Below are 22,187 nucleotides of genomic sequence, written 5' to 3'. Positions count from 1 at the left end.
GTGTGTGTGTGTGTGTGTGTGTGTGTGTGTGTGTGTGTGTGTGTGTGTGTGTGTGTGTGTGTGTGTGTGTGTGTGTGTGTGTGTGTGTGTGTGTGTGTGAAGAACAAGGCTGTTGCATCTTGCCTGTATCTCACGAGCTCACCTTTATTATACTTGATGCTGATTTCTAAAACACAATGTTAGATCATGTCATTAAGTCATGTCATTAAGCAAACACAAGTGTGCAGTGTTATAAATGTTTGTAAGTCATTTGTAAATGGTCGCTAATTTGCATCCTAACCCTTGGAATTCAATTAAGTCTAGTGAATTGTGGTGCATTTCCTAATTAAAAGTACTGTAATCACAGTAGAAAATACTCAAATACATTCTAATATAATCCTAATTTGTAAAGTAACTATAGCCGTCAAATTATTGAAGCGACAATACTTTCACAATACTTCCAGTTGAAATGTAGTGGAGAGTAAAAAGGAAATGTATCAACGTACTAAATATATGTATTTAGTTACTGTCCTACAGTGTGTGGTTAGATTTGAGTGAGTTGACCCTTTAAATGGTTCCAGTTCTGGTTTCAACGTGAGTGTTTTTATTTAATTTTAAGAAGAGCATACTGGGACAGAAAACTCGGCAAGGCTGGTTTCCATTTTTGTTCTGAAGTTTTAATTTCCCAATTATAACTTTAGTTTTAATTGTCAATTACATTCATGAGCAATTAAGTGTTTGTTATATGTCCCTCCATTGCTAATCCTCACATAGTATGTTTTGAGGCCTGTCAATCAAACTGCTGGCTGTCATCAAGGCACTGCTGACTCCTCAGCTCTTGTTGCCGACATTATTCAGCCTCACAGCACGCCACAGTTTTTGTTAGAGCGCAGCGTTCTTCCCCACGCCGCTTCCAATGCAGCAGCCATTCTCTAGTGCTGTCCTGAATATCAATGTATTATGTTTCACTGCGGGGGTGCAGTTCACTGTGTAGCTGTTTGTGTCTACCTGTACACGTGTATTCCAATTTGCTTTATGTTTATATGTTTCCTGTAACAAATAAAGGCAATGGGTAATTGAGCTGATTTTGATTGAGGTCCCATCGTCACATTACAACCATAATCATATACAGTATGACAGATATTGAGAACATTGTGAGATGATGATATGAGCTGCATGCAATTGAAACTACTGGGATAATGTGCTTCATTCATTGGAAGGAAGTTCGGAAAAAGTTTTCTAACAATCACAAACAATGTAATATTCAGAGATGTTTACTAGGCCACATAAAAACAATACCATGAGGTGATCTTGACACGCGAGCAGGTTCGGGTGATACAAGAGCTCTACAGGAGATCCTCGTTTTTGAAGGAAACCTAATGAAGTAGGTTTAGTGAGGTTGGACATATGTTGACGTCATGGCAGGTCTTGATCACCAGTAGGCTGCTTAAGTTTCCGTCTAGATAAGACGTCTGGCAGGTCTGAAGTCCTGAAACACACCAGAGCATGTTCTTCAATGATGGTCAATTAATCAGCTCCAAATACTAAAATTACTCTTAAATTAACTGTACTGCATAATGAGTGTATTGATATGTGCACAGCGTATTAAAATTCACCTCAGTTATTAGTTTAAATCTTGTTTTTTTAAGTATTGCTCAGTAAGATGAAGTTTTATTTAAAGAATATTATTCAGTTATTTCAGTCCATCATTCATAAATGTCAAAACAAAGAATGGCTTTTTTTTGGATCATACCTAAATATGATAACTATTATTGACTTTGCTATTAATGTGATTCCATTAAACCTTTGTGTTACATTATCATCATTTGAGTGTGAATTCTTTAGTTATGCCCGGTATTGGTTTTTAGAGGTAATACTGATCCTAACTTAGACCACCAAATTATATTCAGTTCATCCTTGAGTCCAAGTGAATGTTTGTGCCAAATTCAAAGAAATATCAAAAAACCTTAAGGTGTTCCTGAGGTACTCAGCGGCAACTTAAGGCCTTTGCTTAAGGCCTGACTACATATCCATTCATGCTGAAAAATTAGCTAAAGGTATATACAATACAAGTTCTCTAACAACATGCGTGTGGAAAAACCTTTAGAAAGCATATTTACACTTAGGGGATAAAGGGGAGACACTAAAGGTGAATTGAAAATTGCAACTATAAGATATCACCATGCAACCTCCTTACATTATTGCACTAAGACAAATATTTTTTTATTTAGAAGTTTTCATGAAATATTTTATTTAAATACAGAACTGAGGAAAGGGATATTATATTGGACTCTTACCCTTCATCTGGGTTGGGCTCAGCCATCGGTCCGCCCTCCACAAAGGTTCCCATTCGACTCTTAGAGCGCTCCAGGTTGAGCTGACTCTGAGTCCCTGCCAGGAAAAAAGGAGAGAAGATCAACTACAGGTTGTATCAATATCTTATCTACACATCATCACTCCATAATACTTAATATATTAATGTTTTTTTAAGTGAACTTTTGTGGAGAAAAACATCACCAGTAAAACCACCAGTAATATATTTTGATGAACTAACATTCACATGAACATGTTCAACAGGTGTTACTTTAATGCAATTCCCTTAGCGAAGTGGCTATTTTCTATCACATCTCACATCTTTCCTTGATCTCATAATATTTTCTAGGTCAAGCAAAAGCAGTTATGAAAGAAGAAAACATGCTTGTTTTTTTACTTTTTCAATGGCACTCCGAGAAATGCAACACCTCTCACTGGTGTTAACTCTCCAGTGAACAGACAGGTGTCCCATTTGCTATCAACGAATAACGACCATGAACTAAATGGCTCACTATGAAGAAGAAAACCATTAATCGTCTAATTCTCTATTTTTCTGTTGAAACTCTAAGGAAACAAAACACTTTAGGCTCACTTACCTTCTCTTCTTATTGTCTCCACAAGTTGATCAGGAGCAACATTGGCAGCGGGATGCACTCTGAAGTTTCCTGTGAAGTGAAAATATATTCAAAGACAAAATAACATTTTATTTTAAATACAATAAAAAATATATACAAATTGAGTGTTCAATCAATGAACAAAAATATAAAACATCTTACCAAAGGATGGAAGAATATTGTTGATGTTCAGCCAGGCTTTAATGAAGGGGTAGATTGCTATGAGCAGGCCTGGAAAGCAGATAGCATAAAACTACTATAGTGTCCTAATCACTATTGGTTGCATAGATAAGAAATAGGAACAAGAGTAGTAGTGTGAATATACCTTTTAATTTTTCTTTGACCTGAATTTGCACTGTAGTGGCCTGAAACTAACTAGGAGTGTAGAAAAGAGAATATTGTGTACTGCGCTCATAAGAGAAATCTCATTATAGCAGAGATTTCTACTAATCATTCTGCTAATTGCATTTGCACAATTGCCATATATTGCATGTGAGCCACACCAAAATATAGCCACATTCTCTTCCCTTTTTCCTAGAAGTTTCCATGCTCATTTAAATCATGATCGACAATAACACGATTATGAAACATCCTTCAGATTATTTTATACCAGATACAGTGTGTGATGTTTCCTGCTGTTCAGCTCAAAGTATAAAGTAATTTCTGAACCACAGGGCTTGTGTGCCTCTCTGTGGCACTCTGCTCCAATTCCACAGTTATTGATTTCTCTTATAAGCACAAGAGCTGGCATTAAACACTGGCAGGTCCTGAGGGTGGCTGTGATGCATGCATGTGCTTAAAATGTCATGAAACTGCAGAAGGAGTGAAAAGGATCTGCCGAGAACACTCTGTTCATACTCATTAGTCAGCCTATGTGTCGGAGGAGGCATCAAGGCACATAAGCCCCAAAACACATCATTAGATGCTACTTAGCTGCACGAGAGCTGCCAGAGTCTCGGTCAAGCTGCTGTCCACAGTTTTGATTTGCCAAATTTTATTTGCACATAAGTAACACAAATGAATTATTGAGAGCTGATCAAATCATCAGCGAGAATACATTTACCATTAACAATGCATGCTAATGTTGTCGTCCTTGGATCAAAAGCCCTGGCCTTTGGTTCTTTCTCTTTCTCACTTGTCCATCTTGGCAGTGAAACTCCTCAGGCTGTCAGTCGCTTCCAGTTACACTGTTGTATCAAATGATCACATGGTGTGTTTTGCAAGGCTGGTGAAGGGAAAATGTCACAGGCCACATGCTTTCACTTTAATTTGGGATTTTTAAAAATGTATTAAAAAAATATTAGTCATTTTACATGTTGAATATGAACTGTCCTCCTGAAAACATTCAATTCATGTTTTATTTCCTCATGATTTGGATTCTCCCAGATTCAACTGCTGTTTATGTAAAAATAATAATTATCATTCAATATTTTATTTTATTTATTTTCTTATGACCTTATTAAAACACAACATCCAAATGAGTAACTAAATGGTATTTCCTTTTTACACAACTAGAATATTTGCTAGTAGTTTATTTATTAATTGATGCAGGTAGTGTAGGTTCTTCTTTATAAGGACTACAACTACATTTTTATTCTCGATTAACTAGCCACATATTTTATTTGATTCAAATATAACATTTTCATCGACTAATTGATTGATCTAATTGAGTGTTGAAACTCTATCCTACCTGGTAGAGATATAGCGGTGTCTATAAAGATCGAGTCAAAATCATTTATAGAAGCCAGTCTTGTAAAAATTAGGAAAACCATGCAGTACTAAGGTGATCAAATAATTGTACGTATGTTTTAAGTTGTTTACATTAACAAATCTCCCAATGATATACTGTGACATTTCAGAAATAATCAATGGGTGTAGAGGCTCGAGGCAAAATGCATCACGACAAACAATGAATAACTATTTCTACTGTAAATAGCTTTTCTAAAATTAGGTCAGCAGTTAGAAAGTTTGACACACACTAACCAAGGCCTCCCGCTCCCAAGAAGATCCCTCCTACAGCATCGGCGTCACACTCCCTGGACACCCCAATGATGATGCAGCCCGCCACAATGCCGAGCAGGGACGAGCCCACCCGCAGCCCATGGTACTCCCCGACGCTGATGGGGTTCATTCAGCAGGCGGAGGCCTCCGGGCCCACACTGCCACTGGCAACTTCACTATCATCTGTGGAAACCTCTCCTCTTCCTCACTTTCACTCTCTGACACAGAAAACACTTTCTCTGACAGAGCCTCCATCTCTATTCTCCGTGGATCAAGATGTCTCATGCATCTTTAAAGATGGGGCTCTGGTTTCTATTGCCACTGGAAATTAGAAAGCTTGGGTCTCTGACTTTTACATGAAAGCGATACATGCGATTCAAATCTGATCACAACGCTCTTCCTACCAGCATCGGCATCTAGTATCAGTGGACGCCTGGAGAGTAATTTAGGAAATATAAATACACTAACACAGCTGTGTGACATGTATGGAGCATGACAGAGCATCCAGGACTTACACGTATGACACAGCGGTGTGAGATCAAGGGCAGAGACACAAAGAGAGTAACGGGGATGGAGGGAGCAAGAAAGGGCAACAGTTAGAGAGAGAGAGTTAGAGTATGTGCTACTTGTGAGATTTTTCTGCAAGCTTGAAGGGAATGTGTAATGAAAGGTTCGGAGAGTCCTCTACGGTGGGGGCCCGAGGCCACGCAGAAAGGCCTGCAGTTGCCATAGGAATAGCATATCCATGGCAACAGAGGGAAAAAGAGGGTAAGCAGGATTAACACCGGTGAATAGGATAACAAATGAACTAAGTGGGGATAGAGGAGAAACAGTGACACATTTCCTGTTCAGCAAGTCTACGTCTACTTCTATTATTATCAATCAATGCTGTTGATACGGTGTGTGTGTGTGTGTGTGTGTGTGTGTGTGTGTGTGTGTGTGTGTGTGTGTGTGTGTGTGTGTGTGTGTGTGTGTGTATGTGTGTGTGTGTGTGTGTGTGTGTGTGTGTGTGTGTGTGTGTGTGTGTGTGTGTGTGTGTGTGTGTGTGTGTGTGTTTTTGGGAGAGAGAGAGAGAGAGACAAAGGCATGCCATACCTTTGTGACCCTCCAAACGACACACTGTCAAAGGATACGTTTTTTTTAGTGTGTCAGCACTTGGAGAAAATAAGTGAAAACATTTTTCCTCAGATGATAATTTCTTAAAATTTTAGAAAGGAAAAACCTTCCAGTGAATCAAGAAAAAATTGCAAAGATGAAATAAGTGATGGAATAATAAACATATGATTTTCCAAGTCAGCATGTATTGTTATTCTTTTTTTATCTTGCTGTAGAAGATATAGTGTTGCATATTCATTAAGCTAAAGTGGCACTTTTTAAAGGTATCAACATTCAGAAGTTCTATAATGTCCATCAGAAAGTCTTTAGATGTGAGTGCAAAAATCTAAAAGAAGGGAAATGTTATCCTGTGCAACTGTGAAGAGATCTTTGGCCTTGTACTCAAAAGGAATTATTGTGAAGGAAACACAATAACATTCGCTTGGAATGAAATACTTTTAGAGCTTGCTTTCAGGTGCTAAAGTGACACACCATCTCTAATGTTTGCATAATGAACACACTAAATCCCACAAGCTTGAGCTATTAGTGTGGGAGGCTGTGCAGAGCCATTACGTTTGAGGCAATAAATATTGACAAATGACATGAATGTATCAAATCTCTCCGAGGTTAATTACACTGGGCCATGTAAAGTGGTTACGAGTCTCAGGTTTGCTCTATAAATAAAGACAAATTATTTAGATAAACAAATACAAACACACTTCTGAAAAACAAATCTTTTAAAAATATTAATATTCAACTTACATGTTTCCACATTGATAATGCACATTCTATGATTAGCTGTAAAAAGGAAAGCTAATCAGCAATATAGAAATGAAGTGAGAGCACTGGCAAAAAAGTATGCGTTGGCCGGGAATCGAACCCGGGTCAACTGCTTGGAAGGCAGCTATGCTCACCACTATACCACCAACGCTTTGATAGTACAAGCAGGCAAACGCAAAGGTTTGTTGATATTTTCAGTCAAATCGGTTATTCATATATCGTTAATGGTTAAACAGAACACTGTGTGACCGAACACGAATCAGCGAGGTTAGCCAGTCACAAGTAGTTAAACAAAATCTGCCACAAATGATCACAATCTTCTAACCAATCATGTTTCAGACTGAGGTAAGGACTGCCTACTTAATTCACATACAGACAGATAAATACAAGTGAACATAAATGTAAAAAATAAATTCAATAAATGTAATAATGTATGTTCTGTTTTATTCTCAACTTTTATGCATTTATTTCCATATTTATTTTTGTATTTATTCCTGGATTCATTTCCACATTTATTTGTTCATTATTTTATTTACGTATTTATTTATTATTATTTATTTTTTTCTATTTATCTCTATTCGACCCATCTAAAGTCCACCAGATGGCGGTGTAGGCCGTGTAAGACTGTGAGATTGATAGAAAAATATGCATCCAAAACAACATGTAAATATAAACCTAGATAAAGCGAAAAACATTGACTATGGAGGAGGGCAACTGATATAAGTTTGAACAAACAAATGTAAATGAACGTTAATTTAGACATGAATTAAATATATGTATTTACGTATTTAAAGTGCAGATTTTTTTTCAATTGGTATTTATTCATACATTCATTTATTTATTTGTTTACATATTTTATTTTTTCTTGTCTTAATATCAATATTATCTTTTTATCTGCATTGTTTAATTCTTACTGCATTTATTCCCATATTTATGCAAAATTTAGTGGCCAGTACGGGGATCGAACCCGCGACCTTGGCGTTATTAGCACCACGCTCTAACCAACTGAGCTAACCGGCCTAGACACGTCACTGTTACAATGGCCTATTTATAGACCATGAGGCAACTTATTGTGACATACTAGCGTTCAATTATTCTCTATGGGGACGGTATATGTTGGAATGGACCTCGTGGCGCAACGGTAGCGCGTCTGACTCCAGATCAGAAGGTTGCGTGTTCAAATCACGTCGGGGTCAATCCTTTTGATATTAGTTTTATTTATTATAAGAAAAATAGATCACACCAAACAGCGTCTCCGTCAAATAAACCCTCGACATCTTTAAGATATGTAACAGATGTTCTCTATGGAGGACAGACAGAGGTAAGTTTAATAAATAAATAAAGGAATTATTATCTGTAAGAATAAATAAAAAACTAAAAGACTGAAAAGACGCAAGCAAAAAGACCAAAGCAAGGGCTCGTCCGGGATTTGAACCCGGGACCTCTCGCACCCTAAGCGAGAATCATACCCCTAGACCAACGAGCCGACGTCCAAATACCTGGCAGTAACATTTGAGAAAACTCACAACAGAATGATCCTTAGGTGATTATGTTAGATTTAACTTTGCAGGGGATCCTTAACTTCATATTTTTAACTTAACCACAAACACAGAGAAATTATTTTTAACATTTTAATATCGACATTAAAGTTAAATTGGCCGTCCCTTAACAGGTGGAAACCAAACACCAGATAGCCTAGCATTAGGACAATGTTGGGATAATAATAAAATACTTATATTTCTACACCAGTGGCAGACAACATCCGTTTATTTGTATGTCTGCCACAATCCATTAAAATGTAACTGACTGCACTAGTGTTCAGTTGTCTTAATATTGTATTCATACAGTACTCGAGTGAATGTAGGCTACTTAGTTACTTTACAACACTGCTGATTATTTATTATATTTTCTTTATCAATGCCTTTATAGATTTATATACTAATGTGTGTATTGATATTTCTTGTCCAACATGACATCGATTTAAAAAAAAACATTGAGAATATTCACCTCGTTGTTTGTGAAAACCGCACCAGTCAGCAAATCTGTCCACGGCATACGGGTTTTATCCGATGTCATGTGACCTAAACTCAGCCATCTTGTGGAAAGCGGGGAGAGAGAGAGAGCGAGAGAGCAAGAGAGAGAGAGAGGGAGAGAGAGAGAGCGCCACACAACTCGCATACAAACCTTGTGCTGTCAGAACAAGCAGAGGTAAGACAGCCAAAGTTTAATACACTAACGAAGGACAATCTTACATTTAGGTAAAGCTCCGTGTCAGAGAGTCATATTGTGACGAACTGTTGTGCTTTGGACTGTTGTTAAACCAACATGTTTACTTGGCCTCGCAGCACCGGGCTCCAGTGACTCAGTATGCGCGTCCGTAGCGAGTGAAGTGCGGGACAGTTAAAGGAGGAAATGTTGTTGTGGATCCAGGCTGCGAGAAGGCCGCGTGTAGCTAGTTAGCCCAACCGTTAGCATGCTAGCATTTAGGACAGGGATTAACTCCTCTGTCAGATGTTGCCTTGGTCATACACGTTAGATCATATGGCAATGCGTATTTTCTTATGGTTACAAATTGATGTCAGTACAGTATCTTATATTCACCTATGGCACGCGGACATTAGCTACGTTGGTATATAACGCGTATTGCTAGCTGGCAAAAGGCAGATGGCTAGCTAACGCGCTAGCCTAACTACCGTTGGCTAGCAAGCATACCATGGTGTGGCAAATGCATTTAGAAAGTAACACAACTCTGCTGCCAACATTTAACATAACTATTAATCCTCGGTCAACCTTTATCCGATAGGAAAGTAGTTGGGTAATGTCAGTTACGTTCGTCTTGTGTAAAGCAAAATACCCATGCATTGGACTGGCTAATTTGCTATGTTAGCCAACGTTAGTGATGATTTCTACTTAACCTTCCCGAATGACTATTTCGGCTCTTGCCGACGTTAACATGCTTCAGTAGTTTTAACCAGCGTTAGCCACTATATACTACAGCACGGTGGGTCATTGTGACTCGCGTTATTTAGCTGTGTGTTTGATTTGCGTTAACGTTACACGATGTACAGAAAGTTTTAAGTTAACAATCGGGACAACTATGAACGAACACGGGGATCTTGTCATATTTTTATTTGATTCAATTCATGTCCCCTGTTTACAAAAAAATCAAGTCATAAACCAAACTTTTAAAAGTTGTTTTGTTTGGAACGGATTGGGTAGTTTGCGACATAGGATCAAAAGTAATTTCTTACAAATCATACCGTTGTTTAAACTTTGATACTCTATTTTAACACTGGTACATTTGCAAGCCGTGTAGAAGAATTGCCACCAATGTGTGTTACTTTAACGTATTTATTGCTTTAACTACCAAGTTACACGTGGCTTATCCTGGCTTCCATATGGTCAGTGTGTGTACTGTCGCCGTTTGTGCCCGATATTTGAGTCATAAATCATTGTTTTCCAGTCAAAATCCGAGCGAAAAGTCTTGGCATTGGATAAACAAAATTCAAATCTTATTACCAAAAAATAATGTTTTAGTGGTTTATTATCTTAAGGCTGCATCCGTTGTCAGTTACAGGTGTCCAGACCCTCTTTGCAGACTGGGAGACTTCCTAAAATAGCTTTAGCAGATTGTAATTGTACACTGCTTGTGTGCTAGTGGGATGGGCTATATAGCCTGAGGAGATGTAATTATTTAAAGCTGGTAACAAAACTTTACATTTCTTTTGAAATGATATTGAGTATTGCTATGGTAAATTAGTTGTTAAAAATAAATGATTTTACTAAAAACGGTTATGGTATAATTGATTGCAAGACTGCAGTTAAATTCACAATAACCTAATCTAGTCTTACTAATAAAAAAGATTCAAACGATTTTTGAAAGGTAAGATAGCTAACATTTGAATCCATAAAACTACTGAATTGTTAGTAAATGTTTGTTTAATAAAATAAGTGACATATGTTAATATGTAGGATTTCTCTTTTCTGTGCAATTTTGAGGGAAATACTTCAGTCACAATGCGTACATTTCATTTTTCAACAGTGGTACTGCTATACTATAATGATATATAATGATGAGTGGCACTAATCCCTTTCCCCCTTTTCATATCTGTAGAACTTCGAGGATAATGGCCGAAACCCAGACACTTAACTTTGGACCAGAATGGTAAATGAACTGGCATCACTTCATTATTGCTCTGATGTAAATTATTTTTAGGTTGTGAAACTGGTTTAATGTAAAAACCCATTGCAGCTTTCCATACATGTTCAGACATGTCTAATGCCACCTCAGCTTTTTAATTATTTACTGCTCTTCCTATATCCCTTCTGCTTTTACTACCCTTTCTCTCCCTGTCTTTTGGCAGGCTCCGTGCCTTGTCTGGAGGAGGTGGCAGTGGAATTGGTGGTGGTGGAGGAGGTGGCTGCGGGGTCGCCTCTCCACCCCTCTCACCTGCATTGCCAAAGTATAAACTCGCAGACTATCGCTACGGAAGAGAAGAAATGTTAGCACTTTATGTAAAGGACAACAAGGTTGGTAGGCCTCCAGATTATATTAAATACTGGTTAAATAAATAACTTAAACAAGTTGTATTCCTGCCAAGATTAGATATTTATTCTCCTTGTTATTGTTTTTGTCTCTGCCAGATCCCCATAGACCTACACGATAAAGAGTTCCTACCCATATTGCAAGAAGAGCCCTTGCCACCCCTGGCACTCGTGTCTTTTACAGAGGAGGAACAGGTAGGTGTTCTTATTCCAAGTCTTTATCTTGGTCAGAGATCAGAAACAGTTCCTGACTTAACCCTCAGTCCAACGTAAATATCATATTGCCCTCGGCTCCTTGCTGTCATTTCTTAGATTACTTTTGGCAATTTGGCTACCAAATAAAGACAAAGCACGATGCAGAACGTTAAGAGTTTGTCTTTTGTCCCCCTTCCTCCCCTCCCCCAATTGTGTCTGCAGAGAAATTTTTCCATGTCTGTAAACAGTTCAGCTGTACTCCGGCTGACAGGGCGTGGAGGCGGTCCGATAGTAGGGGCACCAAGAGGCCGAAGTACCTCAAGGGGTAGAGGTAAGAATTTAATTAAGATCATACAAGGATGTTTCATGTTCCCCTGCTCTTTTCAAGGATACAAAGCTGCTGGTGGAAGCACTATGGTGGATTTCTTTTTTAAATTACTCTTTATTTATGCCTTTTTGCCATTTCCCTATGCAGTTTCAGAAGTCACAACAAGTACAGATATTTAGGAAGCCTTTGAAGAATCCCACCAGCTGGGACAAGGAGTGTAATATTAGCACTCTGTAGGTATTGTGCCTACTCAGCACACCCTGCTGCAGCTGCTTGAGTTGATGATGTGTCTCAAACATGGATAAACCTGTTGGAAATCAGACTGATGGTAGCAAGAACACATACATTCAGACACTGTAGGATCAACCTACTGACCAACTCTCAAGAGCTGTCAATTAAGTCACTTTCTTCACCACTTTAACTCTTGTTCACTTTACTGTTTATTGTGCATCTTTGTATACATATGGAAAGGTACAGCTTTATGATACAGCAGATTTTGTGCATGGATCATGGTAGTTCAGCTTTATATTTATGTGTGTAATAAAGTTAATCACCCCCAATACTTATACTAATACCAGCTGCAGAACGTGTTATAGACATTCTGACGTGGAAAATCTCAGATGCTTTGTGCGACCCTCTGCTGGTGTTTGAACTGAATTTGGTCCTTTGACCACATGTTGAATATCCCACCTAGAGACTAGTTCATGCTAACCAGTCACACATAGTCAATAGCAAATTGACCTCTTAAGGTCACGTTAAGTCATGTGAACCTGTGGTTGTCTTCAGGCCGGGGAAGAGGAGATGGAGGGTTTTACCAAAGAAGTTTTGATGATGTGGAAGGTTTTGGTCGTGGAGTGAGGGAGATGCATCGCTCCCAAAGCTGGGAAGAAAGGTATGAAGATGTCCATTTGTGGTGTTACGTTTAAAAGTCTTTTGTTTTAACCGTATACAGAACTTCATTCAATATGTATGTATTGAGCCTACCTAATGTATTTTTATTTATCTCCGTAGGGGAGAAAGAAGGTTTGAAAAACCAGGTCGAAAAGACCCAGGTCAGTGTGAAATTATGTGACACAAATAATCAATACATGATTATGCATTGGCAAAAGCACTGGCTTATCTATTTGTTGCTGTCTGTCTCCTCAGCTGAAGTTGTTCCAGGACATTTTCCGCTGAATCCCAGTAAGTGTGCTTTTGTAGTTTAAATTTGACCAGTGTTCAGAGTAAATAACAGTGATAGCTTAACCTTTAACTAACCCATCACCCACTACTTTCTGCAGTCCGAGTCAACTTCGAAGATGGTGTAACCGGCCTACCGAGGAAGCACGACTTCACGCGTTCAGAGAGTGAGAACTGGCGTTCTGCTCAGAATGGTGAGGATGATGAGGGGGGCTGGCGCCCGGCAGGGTCTCGATGGGACAGTGAGCGGTGGTGCCCCCCGAGCCCAGGTGGGGGCAGTACTGACCCTTTAACCAATATGTGACCTGCAGTGTTTGTTGATTAGCTTACTACTGATTAGGGTCCAATTGTGTAGCAGCCTGTAAACTGTTGTGGGGCTGTCACACTTATTTCAGCGCATGGCAAAATATATTCTTACAATACATTCTTACCATCTGCTAACTTAAGGGAATTCTCAAGCACAACTTTCCTTTTGTATGGTGGTGAGTTTGTCAGCGTGGATATCAGCATAGTATACTTGTACTAATGAACATGTTTTATGTAAAACAGATAATTCAATGAAGGCATCATTGTAGCTATCTTCGTGAGGCTACAGTAGATTTTGAGATTACGATTGGTTCAAAATGCTACCTTTAAAAATTTTTAAAAAACCTTTTTTTTTTTACATTTTCAGCAGAAGGGCCTCGGTCAGCAGGGTGGCGGGAACACCCAGATCAGCGTCGCCGTTTCCCATTTGATGCCAGAGAAGACGAGCGCGGCTACAGGAGGCCGCGATCAGGCAGCGGCAGCCTGGACGACGACAGCCTGCCAGAGTGGTGTCTGGAGGACGCCGATGAGGAGGCAGGCACCTTCGACTCATCGGGGGCCTTTCTCTCACTCAAGGTTAGAGGAAACCTTAGAATAAATCAATGAGTTTCTTTTTAATGAAGTAATGGTTTGCCATTTATTCCTATAAATGTGTTGTCCACACTAGATATTATGGAGCAGATCACCTCGTTGTGACCATAGCTTTGTAGTTGCTGTAATTTTGTTCTTTTTGTGTATTCAGAAGGCTTCCAAGGAGCCAATTCTGGAGGAGGGAGAGCTGGACTTCAAACCCTTGGAAGAGTGTGAAGAGGGCCTGGAAGAGGACGACTCAAGGGGGACCAAAGCTATTGAAACGGAGTCTGAACGAAAAGGTCAGATATGTTGTTTTCCCTTACACATGGTTTGACTCACTGCATCAGCCCAATACAGCAGGGATTTGCATTTCCATTGCAGTATGGCTACACGTTTCAAGGTGTGACTGCTTCATTTCCTAGGAGGAGTGGCTGTGAAACGGTGGATAACAGATTTAAATAACACAGCCTCCTCAGTAAAAGTCGCTTTTCTTTTGAAAGGCTTTTAATATGAAGCAGCAAATCAGGAAATGCTGGATTTCCATCAGCAGTTACTTTGCATAACTTTTGTCATACTGAACCTGAACGCAAACATGAGTTAGTGAAATAAATCTGATATCTGAAAGTCCAAACAGGGATTTAGGAGAGAAACTCAAATTCTAACCACAGATTTATTAAGAAGCTACATAGGTACTGAAAGTCTAACACCTTTTTGTCTCTGACTAGAAATGGCTGATGTGTAACATGTTCATTGTGGAGTACTGCAACATCAGCCCTAAGGAAGACAGAAATATTTTTGTTATTATTTTTCTTAGAGTTTTCGAGAGCATCAGAGGAGGCTTTACCTGCAGCTCCTCCGGTCTCCGAACCTCAGTCTATGTCCCTGATCCAGCCCAACAGAACAGAAAAGGCTGAGAGGCCGATCGAACGGCAGCCACCGCTGGAGCTGCCCCCAGAGACCTGCAAAGCCCCCCTGCACGTCCCCATGTCTAACAGCATGCTCGAGTCCCTTCCCATGAACCACATTTCTACAACCCTTGCAGGTGGGATTTGAGTTTTTAATTTCACTTTAAAAATGACTTTTATCCACACCTATTGAACCACCTAATTTCTCATTTTCCCTCGTGCTGTTCTTTGCAGAAGTATCTGCTCCATCACCAAGCGTCCAGCTACCGCAAAAACACATGGTGGTTCCCGTGGCGATGAACAATCGTTTGTCCTTCTCTTCGAGTTTAATGGCACCTATTGGCAGGCCCACTTCTCTGCCACACGACACAGATGAAGAAGAGGGACTGAAACACTTTGAGCAGGTAAGATGGCAGATCTAAAATGAAAATGAGATCATCAGGCTAGCCTCTATTCCACAAACAGAAATGAGATCTCCGACTGAATTGAAGTATCTCTTCAAATCTTGCGCATGTTGGAAAGGTTATCTTTAAAAAGATAACAGAGGTGTGACTATTCTTTATTTAATAACTGAGATTAAAAGTACATTTTTCCATTAAAGACCCTAAAACGATATTGACAACCCGTGCCCACTAAAATCCCCAAAACCCTGTTATGTTTGGTTTTAATTATGGTCACTGTATCTAATTTCTTCCTAAAATTCTGTGTCTTATTCCCCATGTTTCACCAGGAGGCAGAAAAGATGGTAGCATACCTACAGGATAGTGTGGTGGATGACGACAGACTTACAGTAAAAACTTCAGAGAAGCCCAAACCTGCAGGCCTGCCGCTCACCAACGAAGCCGCTCTCAAGTGGTTCTACAAAGACCCGCAAGGGGAGATACAGGGTGAGAGAAGAGGTGTCATGTGCTAAAAATGGAACCTAAATTCTTTACATTTTATTTTTTCAAAACCGCTCCAAAACCTTCCCTGAATGTCTTTCTGTTCTCTCTCAGGTCCATTCAGTAACCCGGAAATGACGGAGTGGTTTCAGGCCGGTTACTTCACCATGTCTCTCTTGGTCAAAAGAGGGTGTGACGAGGTGTTCCAAGCACTGGGGGACATAATTAAGATATGGGGGAGAGTACCATTCACACCAGGCCCAGCTCCGCCTCCTCTACAGGTACGTGTTTGATATGTTTCATTCCTCATGTCCAAAGGTTTGCTTTGTTATCAGTTCTAGTTGCTAATGCTAGCCAGCAGGGGGTGTGATAGTCCACTCTTTTTCGCAGTAAGATGTGTCAGGGTAATACTTCATGTACTCCTTCTTTTAAGACCTTGCTCTCTTCACTTTATACGTTTTGTGAAGGTTTGCTTTGTAGAAATTAAGATTTTCTCTTTGAGATTGCAAAACATACAGCTTGTATATATAACTGCTTTCTGTGTTTTTAAGTAATCTACTGACTATCCTTTTGATGAGATTGGCAGCCAAAGTTAAACTTTAATGACATTTAATCAGCTGTGAGCATGATCTCTATAGCAACAACCAATTGAATATGAAATCACCCCGCTTGAAAATGATATTTAGTAGATGCACCTTTAGTGGAAATTGGCCAATATTAGCTTTTAGCACAACTGGATTGCTTCAGCTCTGAGGTCTTAACTTGTTAGTTTGTATCTACCTTTTGGTGTTAACTGCTGTGATTGATCCTGTCTTATGTAATGCAGGCTGAGGGTGATCAGGAGAGGTTGAAGAGGCAGCAAGAGCTCACTGCTCTCAACCTTTACCAGTTGCAGCAGCTCCAATATCAATACCTCCTCAGGTACACCACTCTCACATTCAACACTTTTTTTAGTTTGCATTTGCAGCATGATTGCTTATGTTTCATTCTGACAATAACAAATCCACTCTTTTATAAACTACTTCATGTCCTGCACTTAATACAGGAATAGAGTTAATCTATGCTGCACGAATCAAAGTGTCTCTCCACCACCTAATGAAATTGTAAATGATATATTACTAACATGTAATCACATGAATGCATATAGGAACTGAACCTAGAAGTACACTATGTGTCTACTGACATTTCATTATGTAAATGGTAACATCTTCTTCCTGTTTATCTCAATGATCTTCTCCATTTGTCTTCCAATGTTCAGGCAGCAGTATGCTCAGGCGCTGGCTCAACAGAAAACTCTGAACTCAGCTCCTCTTCAACAGCAGCAGCAACACCAACAGCAGATCAACCTGCTTCTACAGCAATACCAGGCACTCAAGCTCAGGTTGATACCCTACCTCTTAATACATCTGTACCCGGGGTGAAGTGATTAGAAATCTTGCCTTGCTTTCCATCGAAGACAGGGTTGCATTTATTATTAGGGCTTGGGCAATCAATCTGAGAAACTGTTTACATGTGTATACATCATTTTGCATAATGGGGGCTGCAACAAGTTGCTGCGCTCAGTCAAAGCATGGATTTCCCCAGAAATCGTCGGCGTAATTTGGACAGAGCCCATCAATGTGTCTCTGTAAATTGGTAATGGCTTATCACTGAAGTACAACCTTAATGAAAGGGAAAGCATCAGCATGTCATTTTATTTAATATATGTCTGAAATAATTGTTTTTTAAATATGTTTTGATAAAGAATCTTGAGAATAATCAATAATAAAGTTAGGTGCAGCCTTATTCATTAACAGGCATTTTCGTATGTTTTTTGCAGAGCGTCGGAGAGCCTCCTACCTCCTGTGACCCGCTCCCTGCCTGTACCTGATACTGGTTCTGTGTGGGAAATGCAGAACACGTCCTCTCAGGCTTCCTGTACACCCAACGTTCAACAAACTGCTCAAAACAGTGAGTTTCTACCTTAAATATTCTGCAATGTTTTGCTTATTTTTGTTATCGCATGAGAAAAATAAAGCAATCTGTCATGTTACAGCAGGTGTAATGCATCATGTTGTATCACACTCAGCAGCGTGGGATGGAAGCAGCGTGTGGGATCTACCCATAGACTCCGTGGCTCAGGCTCCAACCATCGAGCAGATGCAACAGTTAGAGAAGTCAAAGTCTGCAAAGGTATTCCGCTTTCTGTTGTCAGTGAGAAATGGGTTTGGAAAGTCTCATCTAACGTCATGATTGGATGAAATGTATGCAATTCCTTGTTTCGTGTTTCGAAAGATGAGTTGAAGTACGAGTTGCATTTAATGGAAAATCTTAAATTTTTAAATGATGAGCTTTTAAGATATAGGATTAGTCCGAAATGTTTTCTACCATGATCATTTTTTTCCCATCCGACAGTTGGAGCTGGAAAGGCGTGATGCAGAAATGAGAGCAAAAAGGGAGGAAGAGGAGAGGAAACGGCTAGAGGAAGCCCTGAGGGCGCGACAGGAGGAAGAGCGCAAACGCTTGGCAGAAGAGGAGCTGGCACGGCACAAACAGGTTGAGCATTCACACAATATCAATCTGCAGAACTGAATGCCTTTGAGTTACTATTTCACCGTGAGGCAATTTCTGTGATGACTGACGGTGTTGTTAATCTTTAGGAGGAGGCATTAAGACGGCAGCGAGAGCAAGATGAGGCACAGCGCAGGCAAAAAGAAGAAGAGGAAAGAATGGCACAAGAGAAGCTCTCCGTAGATTAGAAGAGAGGCAGAGGGAAGAGGAGGAGAGAAGGAAACGGGAAGAGTTCCTTCGCAAACAAGTACGCTGACGAAACCATGTCACACTCTTCCTACCTCCTATCTGGATTTATGACATTTCTAAACAGATTTTTCTTTTTACTTTATCAGGAGGATGAGCGCAGAAAGCAGGAGGAACTTGAAGCAATGAGGAGGCGTGAGGAGGAGAAGCGAGCAGAGGAAGAGGCAGTAGCTGCTGCGGCGGCGGCTGCTTTAGCCCAACAACAACTGGAGGAGCAGAAGAGGAGAGAGCAGGAGGCCCAAAGACAGCAGGAGCTGCAGAGACAGAGGCAGCAGCAACAGGAGGCGCTCAGGAGACTGCAGCAGCAACAGCAGCAGCAGCAGCAGCTCGCACAAATGAAGGTAAGGGCACAGAGGATGAGTCAGCTAAAATGGACAGTACAAAATATACGTAAGGTCATTAAATACATCGTCCTGCTCTGCAGCTTCCATCCTCTTCAAAGTGGGGCCAGCAGTCGGTCAGCGTTATAAACCAGAATCAGAGCGCCCTGTCACTGGCCGAGATCCAGAAACTGGAAGAGGAGAGAGAACGACAGACCCGGGAGGAGGTAAATACGGCAAGCAGTCTGCCATTTCCTTTTCATCTTTGTCGTTTTGATGCACACTAACTCATGTCCTATTTATCCCTCCTCCCCCCCACAGCAGCGACGCCAGCAGCAGGAGATGCTGAAGCTCCAGCAGCAGCAGGCCCTGCATCTGGCTCAGCAGCCCCAGGCCAAGATGTCTAGTTGGGGCAGTGTGGCCAAACAGCCAGCTGCCACCAAATCTCTGCTCGAGATTCAAAGGGAAGAAGCCCAGCAGATGAAACAGCGGAAGGAGCAGCCTTTGCCGCAGCAGCAACAACAACAACAGCAGCAGCCACAGCAACAGCAACAGCAACAGCAACAGCCACAGCAGCAACCGCAACCACAGCCTGTCGTCCCACAACAGAGTCGCAGTCAAAACAGAACTGTAAGAGGCCCATTTTGTACTGTCTTGTCAGCTAAAGGAGTACATTTTAGTTGTTTTCTTTGTGTTGTGTGAACACTGTTGAACACCTTGGGTTTAAAGACATTTGGATGTGCATTTTGTTATTTTGTGAAGGCCAAAAAAACTGATAAGTTGAGGAAAAAATATGCAGCTTAATTAGTAATGAAATGTATTGCGTATGTAACACTGTCTTGCTCTCATCACAGACGGCGTCTCTGAGTAGCTCGGTGTGGGGGTCCATGAACACGAGCCCGAGCACGAACTGGGGCTCGGACTCCAGCAGCATCTGGGGCGACACAAACAACTCTAACATGGGCTTCTGGGATGAGGCTGTGAAAGACGCTGTGCAGCAACTGCCTTCAACCAAGAAAGCCAGCACGCAGAAGAACAACAAAGGAAACGCAAACCTGAGGTATTTAATAAAAAGACCAAAAATAGAAAAATAAAACCTGTTTTCCTCACCACCTCCGGATGAAAAGGAGTCTTGCCATATATGGATATGACTTATACACAGATCCTAATGACTTCTTTTTGTCTTCCTCCTGCGTTTTTATCTACACGTAAAGTAACTCTGTGAGTGGGCGGGCCAATAAGAAAGCAGAGGAGGAGGAGAAGTTAGTCAAGTTGTTTCAAGGGGTCAACAAGAGCAAGCAAGACACCTTCATGCAATGGTGTGAGCAAACCCTGCACACCCTCAACACGGCCAACAATCTGGATGGTGAGACTTTAAAAATAATCTTAGCAAGGGCCATCCACCTACAACTATGGAAAAAGCATTCCTGGAAGCCAATCTCACAATATATATTCTCCGCCCGTCTCCCTGGCAGTTCCCACGTTTGCATCCTTCCTGAAAGAAGTGGACTCTCCGTATGAGGTGCACGACTACGTCCGGGCCTACCTGGGGGACACTCCCGAGGCCAAGGACTTTGCCAAGCAGTTCCTGGAGCGACGTGCCAAACAGAACGCTAACCAACAGAAACCGGCACCGCAGAACCAACAGCAAGTCCTCAAGCAGCAGCAGCAGGTGAGTCAGGCTAAAACCGTACCAGCGAGTTAAAGAGTCAACATGTGATGTACGGTGATGTTCATGTGAGAGACATCTGTCCCTCTTGCTACCCCAAAAATAGATTGCAGTCTGGGTTATTTCTGGTTAGCAAGCTACCTCTGACGTTGTTTTGCCGTCATAGTCCATGAACCACAACTGTTATTTATATTTCACCCTGTGACTCCCTCCCTCACGTCACCCCCTTTGGATCAGCCCCAAAATATGTAATTGCGCTGCTTATTCCTCATTTCCTGATGGGAATGCAGACCAAACATGTCCATGTGTTCCTCTTGCATAAGCCGTCTCGATGCATTTCATATACTTTGATAATGTGCCAACAGGGCAATATTTCGGGGTGTCTCTCACTAATGTATTGCCACAATGTTTCCGTTTCCCCCCCGTCGGATATCGTGTTTTGTCATGAAATGGCAGGAGTCTTGTGTTTTTACTCATTTTACCATGAAATCAATCTCCATAGAACTTGAATAATCATTAACCCAGCTCAGTCTTTGTGCATAATTGTCATAATCATTCAAGTGAAGTGGTAACGTCTCGACTTAGACCAGAACTTCAGTCTTTTAAATTTGCATTTCTCTCTGCCCAGGATTCTGTATGGGGTGGATCATCGTCAGTCTATCAGTCCAACCATACGAGTGTCCAGCAGCAGCGCTTTGAGACCGTCACCTCAGGGAAGAAGAAAAAGAAGCAGAAAATGGTCCGCGCAGACCCCAGCCTTCTAGGTAAGAGCTAACACCAGTCTGCTGAATCTGAAAGACCTGCCGACGTGTCATTGCTTTACCACATCTGCTAACTCACTTTTTCTTCAGGTTTTTCTGTGAATGCATCATCTGAGAGACTGAATATGGGAGAGATTGAGACTTTGGAGGACTTTTAAGGGACTGAAGCCAAGCAAACCCCACTGACTGTATCCGTTTTGAACAGCAGCCGTTGTACCCGAACCCCCTGACACTGCCCTCCTCCCCGACTGCTTCCACAACATTCACCTTCATTTTCAGTTTCTCATTTATCAGATGTACTCTGGTAATCCCTCTTAAATTTCAGATTGTGAACCAATAGTCATCTCTGAGGCAGGGTGTGTTTTCCTTTTGCCTTCGGACCTGTAATCTGATGAAAACCCCTCAGAGAAAATGGACTGGAACAAACTGGCCAGTGAAACATCCGAGCTGCCCAGAGAGCATTCACCGAATAAACTGAAGTTTCTGGAGAAGGTCGGCTGAAGAGTTGATGTCTGTTATCAGATGCTTGTTCCCGGATCATTACCTAAAATTCAGTGACTTCAAATTTGGCCTTCATGGTATGGGATTTCTTTTTGATTTTTTATGTGGATATATGGGAAGGGTGGTTGGGGTATTATGGGAAAGGTTAGAGATTATATCCATTGTTTTTGTTTAATTTATTGAAAGTTTTTCCCCGTTCACTTTAATCCCCCCCCTTCCATTTCCCTCCTTCTCTTCCCCTCCCTATTTTCTGCTGGGTGTTCATGGATAATGATGACAAAAGTCGAGCCCAAGGATTTGTGGCCACTAATGTCCTGTTTTAAGGACATATCAAAAAGTTCCAAGTAGTTATCTATTTCTTGTAAAATACTAGGCTGTTTAAAGAATAAACTTTCAATTGTGCATCTGTATTATAATATATGAAAAATGATCTGCTGGAGTCATAC

At 40.8% G+C, this 22,187-nt stretch overlaps 2 protein-coding genes and 4 non-coding genes across 6 annotated transcripts; 2 read left to right on the top strand and 4 right to left on the bottom strand.

Moving 5' to 3' along the window:
- Positions 1-1,265: 1,265 nt before the first annotated feature.
- Positions 1,266-5,119, bottom strand: kncn (kinocilin). The gene is made up of 5 exons (XM_063885970.1): positions 4,890-5,119; positions 3,069-3,137; positions 2,889-2,957; positions 2,277-2,370; positions 1,266-1,468 (listed from the first exon to the last, which is right to left on the bottom strand). Exons 1-5 carry the CDS (start codon positions 5,035-5,037, stop codon positions 1,396-1,398), a joined length of 453 nt encoding a protein of 150 aa, XP_063742040.1. The 5' UTR covers positions 5,038-5,119; the 3' UTR covers positions 1,266-1,395.
- Positions 5,120-6,861: 1,742 nt separating this feature from the next.
- Positions 6,862-6,933, bottom strand: trnag-ucc (transfer RNA glycine (anticodon UCC)). Its single transcript has one exon. It is a non-coding gene; the product is annotated as a tRNA-Gly (tRNA).
- Positions 6,934-7,728: 795 nt separating this feature from the next.
- trnai-aau (transfer RNA isoleucine (anticodon AAU)) lies at positions 7,729-7,802 on the bottom strand. The gene has a single exon. It is a non-coding gene; the product is annotated as a tRNA-Ile (tRNA).
- A 104-nt stretch (positions 7,803-7,906) lies between these two features.
- Positions 7,907-7,978, top strand: trnaw-cca (transfer RNA tryptophan (anticodon CCA)). Its single transcript has one exon. It is a non-coding gene; the product is annotated as a tRNA-Trp (tRNA).
- Positions 7,979-8,196: 218 nt separating this feature from the next.
- trnap-agg (transfer RNA proline (anticodon AGG)) lies at positions 8,197-8,268 on the bottom strand. The gene has a single exon. It is a non-coding gene; the product is annotated as a tRNA-Pro (tRNA).
- Positions 8,269-8,883: 615 nt separating this feature from the next.
- gigyf2 (GRB10 interacting GYF protein 2) lies at positions 8,884-22,143 on the top strand. Its single transcript, XM_063885968.1, is given in 30 exon segments — positions 8,884-8,990; positions 10,897-10,947; positions 11,147-11,312; positions 11,427-11,522; positions 11,745-11,853; positions 12,637-12,742; positions 12,862-12,902; positions 12,997-13,032; positions 13,131-13,298; positions 13,706-13,911; positions 14,078-14,207; positions 14,723-14,950; positions 15,048-15,217; positions 15,544-15,700; positions 15,809-15,975; positions 16,521-16,615; positions 16,953-17,075; positions 17,514-17,644; positions 17,766-17,866; positions 18,089-18,229; positions 18,334-18,409; positions 18,412-18,491; positions 18,580-18,831; positions 18,915-19,037; positions 19,132-19,440; positions 19,665-19,870; positions 20,025-20,176; positions 20,286-20,482; positions 21,108-21,243; positions 21,331-22,143. Coding segments are annotated over 29 exon segments (4,008 nt in total). The 5' UTR covers positions 8,884-8,990; positions 10,897-10,909; the 3' UTR covers positions 21,399-22,143.
- Positions 22,144-22,187: the final 44 nt, after the last annotated feature.

The sequence above is a fragment of the Eleginops maclovinus genome, chromosome 6, assembly GCF_036324505.1.
Source record: "Eleginops maclovinus isolate JMC-PN-2008 ecotype Puerto Natales chromosome 6, JC_Emac_rtc_rv5, whole genome shotgun sequence".
NCBI classification, from domain to species: domain Eukaryota; kingdom Metazoa; phylum Chordata; class Actinopteri; order Perciformes; family Eleginopidae; genus Eleginops; species Eleginops maclovinus.
The sequence above is the reverse complement of the archived record's forward strand: the minus strand, read 5'-3'. Positions and strand labels throughout refer to the sequence as shown.